The 10,000-nt window shown below is 37.3% G+C and overlaps 1 protein-coding gene across 2 annotated transcripts in view; it reads right to left on the bottom strand.

Annotated features, from left to right (window-relative positions):
• LOC127436228 (neuronal cell adhesion molecule-like) overlaps nucleotides 1-10,000 on the bottom strand; it is a 111,129-nt gene that overhangs the window by 24,060 nt on the left and 77,069 nt on the right. For both annotated transcript variants that reach the window (XM_051690258.1, XM_051690259.1), the window contains 8 exons: nucleotides 7,637-7,748; nucleotides 7,173-7,357; nucleotides 6,404-6,535; nucleotides 6,101-6,244; nucleotides 4,774-4,885; nucleotides 3,935-4,101; nucleotides 3,079-3,226; nucleotides 2,081-2,205 (listed from right to left, as the gene is read on the bottom strand). In XM_051690258.1, coding sequence (XP_051546218.1) covers nucleotides 2,081-2,205; nucleotides 3,079-3,226; nucleotides 3,935-4,101; nucleotides 4,774-4,885; nucleotides 6,101-6,244; nucleotides 6,404-6,535; nucleotides 7,173-7,357; nucleotides 7,637-7,748 — 1,125 coding nt within the window. The remainder of the gene's footprint in view (nucleotides 1-2,080; nucleotides 2,206-3,078; nucleotides 3,227-3,934; nucleotides 4,102-4,773; nucleotides 4,886-6,100; nucleotides 6,245-6,403; nucleotides 6,536-7,172; nucleotides 7,358-7,636; nucleotides 7,749-10,000) is intronic.

The raw sequence follows: 10,000 nt of genomic DNA, 5'->3' as shown, positions 1-10,000 counted from the left end.
TTGAGTTGTCATGTGAATTAATGTCCTGTTTATCTTCATAATGACCTTGATCACCCCTCAGTGCAAGTATTGGTCTCTGTGGAACAGTAATGTGTTTTCAAACTGGGATGGGCGTTTCTAAACTATCCAATGAAAGTAGAGAATCTCAATGGTTTGAAAACACCCACTGATTGGGAAAAGCCCATTTTTGTTCTGCAGAGCTATAAGTCTCCCTCAGTGACTGACATATTGACATAATGAATCAATGATTTCAGCTTGACTAAGAGTTCACATGGGGGCTGTTCACAAAGAATGCACTTGTATTCTGTCTTCAATATTTAGCTTGAAAAAGCCAACCTACTGATCTACTATATAAACGTATTATTGTTCTTCTGAGACAACATTTCCAAGAGTAACTCCTCCTAGAGCTTTCAAGCTACAGCCACTCGGGACAGACCTTCAGACTATTCTGACTCGAGTTGCTATATATTTTCTAACTGATTGGATTTACGGTTTCCACACAGTGGACGATCAAAAAATGGAAAAATCCTATTCACGTACATTGACAGAATGTACACATGAGCCAAGACTATTCAAACTCCAACTGTCTACATTCAAATGTAAACAGACCCACAGAAGGCCTTAAACTGCTCTATCGAATCTATATATCTTTGTCTCTCTCTCTCTCTCTTTCTAACTTTTCCTCACTTCTCTTTCAATCTCAGTTACACCTTCCTACATGCTAAAAACATGCTAGCAACATGCTAACAAAACGTAGGAACATGCTAGAACATGCTAGCAACATGCTAAGACATGATAGCAATGCCTAACAACATGATATAACATGCCAACAACACCTAGGAACATGCTAGAAAATGTAAGCAACATGTTAAAACATTCTAGCAACATGCTACCAATGCCTAACAACATGATAGAACATGCTAACAACACATAGGAAATGCTAGACCATGCTAGCAACATGCTAAAACATGATAGAAATGCCTAACAACATGCTAGAACATGCTAGCAACATGCTAAAATAAGATATCAATGCCTAACAACATGATAGACCATGCTAACAACACATAGGAACATGTTAGAACATGCTACCAACATGCTAAAACATGATAGCAATGCCTAACAACATGATAGAACATGCTAACAACACATATGAACATGCTAGAACATGCTATCAACATGATAAAACATGATAGCAATGCCTAACAACATGATAGAACATGCTAACAACACATAGGAACATGCTAGCAACATGTTAAAACATGCAACCAATGTCTAACAACATGATAGAACATGCTAACAACACACAGGAACATGCTAGCAACATGCTAAAGCATGATATCAATGCCAAACAACATGATAGAACATGCTAACAACACATAGGTACATCCTAGCAACATGCTAATACATGCTAGCAACATGCTAAAACATACTAATAATGCCTAGCTAAGTGCTAAAACATGCTAGCAACATGCTAGAAGTGCCTAGCTAATTGCTAAAACATGCTAGCAACATGCTAGAAGTGCCTAGCTAATTGCTACAACATGCTAGTGACATGCTAGTAACATGCTAGCAATGCCCATATAAGTGTTAAAACAAGCTAGAAACATGTTAGCAACATGCTAGCAGTGCTTAGCTACATGAAAAACATGCTAGCAACATGCTAACAATGCCTAACTAAGTGTTAAAACAAGCTAGAAACATGATAGCAACATGCTAGCAGTGCTTAGCTACATGAAAAACATGCTAGCAACATGCTAGCAATGCCTAGTTTCATGCTACATCATGTTAGCTTTCAACCTTTCAGTCTGTGTTTCTGACTAAAACCTTCACACTTTTAAAAATTCTTGAATTTACAGGCCAGGCTTTTTCAAGACAATCTCAAAGTTTGTCTACAAACTTTCAGTCTAGTTTTTAATAGTTGGTCTATGTGCACATGCACCAGACTGATGTCTTTTCACTATATTTTCAACACATCACAAGTTTTGAAGATGTTTGTTAGACTGTATTAATTTATTGAAGAGCACAGATACATGAGACTGTTTAAAGAGTGCAGGACAGAAGAAAAGTCACCGCCACTCACCGACTACAGTGAGCTGAGCGCTGGCCGAGTCTTCATCCAGTGTTGTGTTCATGATGCACGTGTATGTACCTGCATCACTCTCTGTCACATCAGTGATAGTCAGACTGTCTGAATCTACTCGAAACCTGATCACACACACACACACACACACACAGAAAAACCATCAGACTGGCTCCACACACAGTGAACGTCACAACACATTACATTAGTGCTGATATTTCATATCAACTTCATTATGTACTGTATAATACACTTGATCTATTACTGCCAATAAACCTCTTCGTTTCTTCAGGGATGCAAAGTCATGAGAGGGGAAAAAGGTGAGAAAGTCATAGTAGGTGTTCCAGGGTACATTTTCAGTTGATTTGTTTGTTATATTTAAAGCTTCTTTAAGTGTTTAAAGTACCCATTTCAAGTTATTTTAATCAATAAAATGTATAAAATTATACCAAACAAATTGGGCTCATTAGCTTAAAAAAGGTGACTTTAGCCAAAAGGTGAGTTGTTTGCATCCCTGGATAATGAAGACATAAACTTGCTTACATAGAGATTAGTGGAATATTTATTTGATATTTTATGTAATATTTCAGCATAAAAATAAATAAATAAATAAATAATTTTGCTTTTTTTGCACTGTGACATTATTTTCATGATAATTTAGCACATTATTGCAAAATATTCAGATATATACAAATATATCAGTAGTTTGAGCGCGTTGGGAAAGAGACTCGAATGCATCATTCACAGTGCATCATGGGAGTGGGCGGAGCTCTTTTGATGTGGTTCTCTGATTGGTTGATCTCTCTTTAGGATTATGGGTAGTGTAGTTCTTCACCAGGTATTCACTCTTAAACATTATATTTCATGAATAAATTCTCATTGGGGTGAAATATGAGCTGGACACATTCTTGAACAGTTTTAATGGACTGCTAAGAAACAGAAGAGGTCAAATGGATCCACTATACTGTTGTAACAAATGAGTGATAAGAGAGACTCACCTCTCATCATCAGGCAGTTCTGCGTTATCTTTTAGCCACATCATAGTGGGCACTAGAGAGGGGTCGTGCTTCACTTTACACTCAAACACCACATCTCTGTTCCTCTTAACCACCCTGTACTCCGGCTGACGCAAGATTCGTGTGGGCTCTGAAGAGAGAAGGAGATTTCAGATGTTACGAGATACAAACATCCACAACAGCATCCAACATTTCCTCATGAGAAGAGCTGCAGACTGCAGTATTTGTCCTCTCAAAGCACCTGAAGATAGACATTTATTTTCTGACCTTGATCATGTAAAAAGTCACAGAAACTGACAACTTGCATTTCCCACTTTGTGCATATCCGTTTTGTTTCTCGAACTCTTCTAAAATCAAAGTTGCTGCTAAAACCTGAACAGAGTGACTAATGGACTGCTGGTAATGGTCTTCATACACAACCTGTTTCCTGTTGTGATGTCTAGTGAAGCACTTAACCACAGTGGACTTCATTTGATGAGTGAAAAACATGCAAGCACTGGAGCCTCTTAAACTGATGCATGATGGGATATCAGGAGTCATCAAGACTAATACAGCTGCTGCTTTTAAAAGTACGGCACAATATATATACAATGTACGTGCACTGATATACTCTCAAAACACTGTTTACACCTGTAATAGACCAGAGTATCACAGGTACAGAATGTACAGTATGTAACATTTACGTGTCTCATTATGTGAGTGCACTGCAAGAGGTAAAGACATTTTTACACAAAACAGGATAAAAAAAAAATGCAAAACTACATTTGTTATTTTTAAGCCACTCATCCAGTTGTCATTATACTGTCAAGGATAAACAGAGCAGGTGCTGAACTCTCACCTTTGACCTCCAGGTACACATGGTTCTCAGAGATGCCAAGGGAGTTCCGGGCAACACATGTATATTTCCCGCTGTTGAGGGCTTGAGACAAGTGAATCTCCAGAGTCCCGTTCTTATGAAAAACATACGGATCTCCCTCTAATATACTGGAGCGACTGTCTTTAAACCTGCAGACACCAGACGAAGAAGCACATGATCATATACATTTGTGTTGTTTCTATCATCCTCAAAGGGGTTTATTTTGAGATTATGACCATCTGACATTATCCGTCTTTTACAAGACTATTTACCAAATACATACATGTAAAACAAATATTAATTTGAGTGTAAATGACAGGAGTGTGGAGAGAAATTGCTTGTTATGTTCCTCAAAGTCGCTTTGGATAAAAGCATCTGCTAAATGACTAAATGTAAAAACGTAAATAATACAAGAGACATGAAACTAGGAAATCTCTTGATTGATTAAATTAGTCATGTGTCCAATCACAGTCAAGTATGTGTCATAATGTATCAATATTAGATAATATATCTGGATAGTAGCAGATCACAACTGGCCCCAAATTACCAGAAAACATGTTCCAAAGTTATGAGTAATGTTTAAACCCCCTAATGCACAGCAGAATCCAGTCTTGTGGTGTAACAAAGCCCAATTAAACTGAAAAGCTCCAGTAAACAGTTCCAGTAAATTGGCTGCTGCTTTTGGTTCTGGCTTTATGTCAGTAATTACTCTTGAATTTGACACTTCAGTGTGAACTCTACAGTCTGAAGAGTTTAAATTACTGATTCAAAATAGAGTGCACACACACACTCACACAAACACACATGTGCTGCAGTCTCACCATGTGATGGTTGGTATGGGCGAGCCGAATGACGCACACTCCAGCAGAGCGGGTTTGTTCATGATGACCTGATAGACTTTATGAGGGGGAGTCAGAACTCTGGGCGGCTCGGCTGAAACACAAACAACACCATCACACATTCATCATCACTCATTCATCATCACACATACATCATCACACATTCATCATCACATATTTATAATCATTCATTCATCATCACTCATTCATCATTACACATACATCACTCATACATCATCACACATTCATCATCACATATTTATAATCATTCATTCATCATCACTCATTCATCATTACACATACATCACTCATACATCATCACACATTCATCATCACATATTTATAATCATTCATTCATCATCACTCATTCATCATTACACATACATCATCACTCGTACATCATCACACATTCATCATCACACATTCATCATCACATATTTATAATCATTCATTCATCATCACTCATTCATCATTACACATACATCACTCATACATCATCACACATTCATCATCACATATTTATAATCATTCATTCATCATCACTCATTCATCATTACACATACATCATCACTCGTACATCATCACACATTCATCATCACACATTCATCATCACATATTTATAATCATTCATTCATCATCATGCATTCATCATCACAGATTCATAATCGCTCATTCATCATCACACATTCATCATTACACATACATCATCACTCGTACATCATCACACATTCATCATCACATATTTATAATCATTCATTCATCATCATGCATTCATCATCACAGATTCATAATCACTCATTCATCATCAGATTCATAATCACTCATTCATCATCACGCATTCATCACGCATTCATCATCACAGATTCATAATCACTCATTCATCATTAAACATTCATCATCACAGATTCATCATCACATATTAATAATCACTCATTCATCATCACACATTTTTCATCACATCCATCATTACACATTCATTATCACGCATTAATCATCACATTCATCATCACACATTTTTCATCACTCATTCATCATCACACATTCGTCATTACACGTTTACCATCACTCATTCATTATCACACATTCATCATAACTCATTCATTGTCACTCATTCATCATGACACAATCATCATCACTCATTCATCATCACCCATTAATATTTACTAATCAGTCAACCTTGTCTGATTCTTACAGCTGCAGTAAACAACACAATTCTACTGCACCAGTCCCTCTGTGTGTTATAAGCATGATTATTAATATGCTATAGATGTCTTATATGTTACTGTACTGGTGTTTACTGATGACTCACCCAGCACATTGACGAAAGCATTGGACAGTAAATATCCGTATTCATTGGATGCGTTACACTGGTAAACAGCACTGGAGCCCGTCTGAACCTCTGTGAATATGATAGTGTCATCTTCAACCTTCCTGCTGGGGTCTTTAGGAGCGTCTGAACAACAACAATCACAACTTCACATACTAAAAAGCATTTCACAGCCTAATTGACATTTTTGACAAACGTGAAAGATCTTTCGCTGAAATAACTGTAAATCAGATGACACAAACTGAAGTGTGTGTTGTGTAACTGTAAACACTGTCAGTCACTGACTCTCGATTGGTACTCCGTTCATGGACCAGCTGATGGTGGGTTTGGGGTGTCCTCTCGCCCGGCAGGTGATGGTCCCCATCTCCAGTGGAGCCAGAACCAGATTCCTGGGAGCGCTGATCCAGTACGGAGCGGCTGACAATCAAAAGAACAGAAACACTCGTGTTTAGCTCATATGAATAGTATGTATGATGGTCTGTGGTGTACCGCAAAAAACATTTTCTTAATCAGTATTTTTGTCTTGTTTAACAGTAAAAGTCTCTAAACCTCCATAAAATACATTTACTTGAGAAGCAAAATTATACAAAATATTTGTGTAATTAACCCTTTGACGTATAAAAAGACTTGTTTTGAGAAAATATATCCTGAATATTCTGTGAAACCATTTTATTATTGTTTTTAGCAAAAATCAAACCAAATTGAGGTTACCCCGTTGTACCCAACTGATTTACAGTCTTATAAATTTCTCTTTTCTTAATGTGAGAGAAAGAAAAGTTTAATGTAAGGACTTAAGATTCAATCAAGACCTGTAAGTAAGGATATTAACAGTGTTTGTGGTTCTGTCACGAGTTGTTTGATCTGCTCAATTTACAGAGAAGAAAACACAACATCCAGAACATCTTCACTAATCGATGTTCTTCAGGCATTATAACAGTTTCCATCTCGTCTGTTTACTGACACAACAGCAGCGCTTTCAGGAAATCAAAACAAACATCAGCTCGAAAAAATCAATACAGGAGATTGTGTGAGAAATATTGTTGCAGTTTTTCACCTTTGACGGAGACTCTGATGGTGTGTTGAGTCGAGCCATGTCGGTTCTTGGCAGTGCAACGATATTCTCCAGCGTCGGCCTCAGACACGTCTGTGATCCGCAGAGTCTTGTGGAAGTTCAGGAATGAAGCGCGTCCGCTGGGAATCTCACCGCTGAGCTTCATCCACGACACCTCTGGAGTGGGACTGACACAGAGAGACAATCAGACAACAACACATAAACAGCACTACACACCAAACATCACATATGTGATGCATCTCCAAACGAAACATGATTGAGTGGGCGGGGCTTGATTGTCTCAGTCAGGATTTGATTGGATCATGAAAAGATAGCAGTGAAATTACAGATTTGACTTTAGAATAACATTCATTGATCAGTTCATTTAATGAAGTAAATAGAGTTCATTTTGATTTCTTGTTGACTTTAACCCATGTGTTGAGATGTGTTTAATGTGTTAAACTCACAGGCCGTCGGCGATACACTCCATCTCAAGAGTCTCTCCTCTCAGAACCAGTTTAGAGCTGCTGGAGCCGCTGGGAATCATGAATGTGGGCGCTCGCTCCTCTGATGGTTTATCTGAAATACAAACACTCGCAATCACTTCCTGACTCACACAGCTGGATTAAATACATTCTACTGTGTTTTACACTGCATCCAAATTAACAGAGCAACATTATAACAAGTGAACCAATCAGGGTTTAGAATAAACTCACTCCAGTTGGAGGAGGGGCCAATGTTATTCTAGCAACAGCCAATGGTTGTACACAGCAGTATTTTGGTGATAAATATATACAACTCATGAATATACACAGTTATAGCAACAGAAATCATGAAGTAATAAACAAAGAGAAATGAGTTCAGTGACAGAATGAGATGAAGAGATGAACAAATAAATGAATGAAAAATCTAGAACTAATCAACACACAGACAGCGAGAGACGATAAAAGACAATCTTCCCCAATAATCACAAAAAAATATACTAGAGATATTATTGTTGCTATTACTATTAAATTACATCTGACATTAGAAAGTCTCTGTTTTGAAGTCTCATCTAAAAACTAGATTTATAGATTTGCATTCGCCTGTTGTGTTATATACTAAGTGTGTTTTGATTTTACGTTTTGTGAAGCACTTTGTACTATGTTGTTTATCCCTTTAAGCTTTGAAGGTGTTTTTAAAGATTTTATTTATTTTATTTTTGTTTTTTGTTTTTTTTCCTTTTTCTCCCAATTTGGAATGCCCAATTCCCAATGTGCTTTTAAGTCCTCGTGGTGGCGTAGTGATTCGCCTCAATCTGGGGGCGGAGGATGAATCCCAGTTGCCTCCACGTCGGAGACCGTCAACCCGTGCATCTTATCACATGGCTTGTTGAGCGTGTTGCCACGGAGACATAGTGCATGTGGAGGCTTCACGCCATCCACTGCAGCATCCACGCTCAACTTACCACACACCCCACCGAGAACGAACCACATTATAGTGACCACGAGGAGATTACCCCATGTGACTCTACCCTCCCTAGCAACCGGGCCAATTTGGTTGCTTAGGAGACCTGGCTGGAGTCACTCAGCACGCCCTGGATTCAAACTAGTGAGCTAGCGAACTCCAGGGATGGTAGCCAGTGTCTTTTACCACTGAGCTACCCAGGCCCCCATTTTTAAAGATTTCCTGTTTCAATGGCATACTCAAAATTAAAGGCTTATAACTCGACAAAACAAACAAACAAGAAGGGTCAAGTGTTTGGTGTCATTGTAAAGAAAACTTTTCACATGTTTTAATGATATAGATTATGATACATTCTGAGACTATCAACCTCAGAAACTGCTGAAAAATCACAAAAGAATTGAGCCAAAATGTACTTTTTTCTTATTTTTCTGATTTGACATTATATATCTCTGGGTGTAAATAATGTCGCTCTGAAAAACTGATTTTGTGTTGATACGACAAAGCAATCAAAAGTTATAACATTACAAATATAATTTATCTTAGTGTCCAAAAGCCTCTCCAAACAAATAAAACATAATAATTGTACATAAGAACTAATTACACATGCAAACACAACAATGACTAAAGGTTTGCATAGCATGCAGACATGATTTTAGTAATGAGATTTCACAGAATGAGTTTCATTCTGTGTCATTTGAGTCATCATTGAGTCTGTGTCATGTATTTGGCGCCATCTCCTGGTGGTCATATGTAACATTGTGCTTCATGTGGATTATCTAATGATCTCTGCATCTGATTATCTTGTGTGTGGACTCGTTTGAAAGATAATCACCTCCTCTAAATAATGCTGTGTGATATTATATGTTCTGTTTATTTTTCATGAAGTTATAAGTGAAAACTCAGCATATAAGCAACACCAACATAATTGTCAAAGACATATACTTAGCTATTACTCACTATATTTTTGTCTGTGAGTAAAACAAATAGACTGGTTGTATTTTACTCTTTGAGAGCTTTCCAACAACATATGACACATGGATATTTGATCAGTTTGATGTTTTTACTGATTGCAATAATGTGTACAGTGCACATTTATTTTTTAATAAATTATCAAAACGGACACTTCTGATTTATCATCAATTTCAAAGCACTTGTTCAGTTTTGGTCATAATGTCTACATGCATTGGAAAGTAGAGCTTCTAAACTTTCAAACGATAACGATTCTGTGTTGGTCAAGACTGTAGTTTGACGTTTACTATTTTTTTCTCACAGGCCCATCCAAGCTTAAAGGGTTAAATGCGATATACATAATAAAGTTATTATTATTATGACCGATACATGCAATAGTAATAAATCTCTCCCAATACTTCTGTCCTTAAATCTGT

This window comes from Myxocyprinus asiaticus, chromosome 46, assembly GCF_019703515.2.
Source record: "Myxocyprinus asiaticus isolate MX2 ecotype Aquarium Trade chromosome 46, UBuf_Myxa_2, whole genome shotgun sequence".
NCBI lineage: Eukaryota > Metazoa > Chordata > Actinopteri > Cypriniformes > Catostomidae > Myxocyprinus > Myxocyprinus asiaticus.
This window is presented reverse-complemented; position numbering and strand designations above follow the sequence as displayed.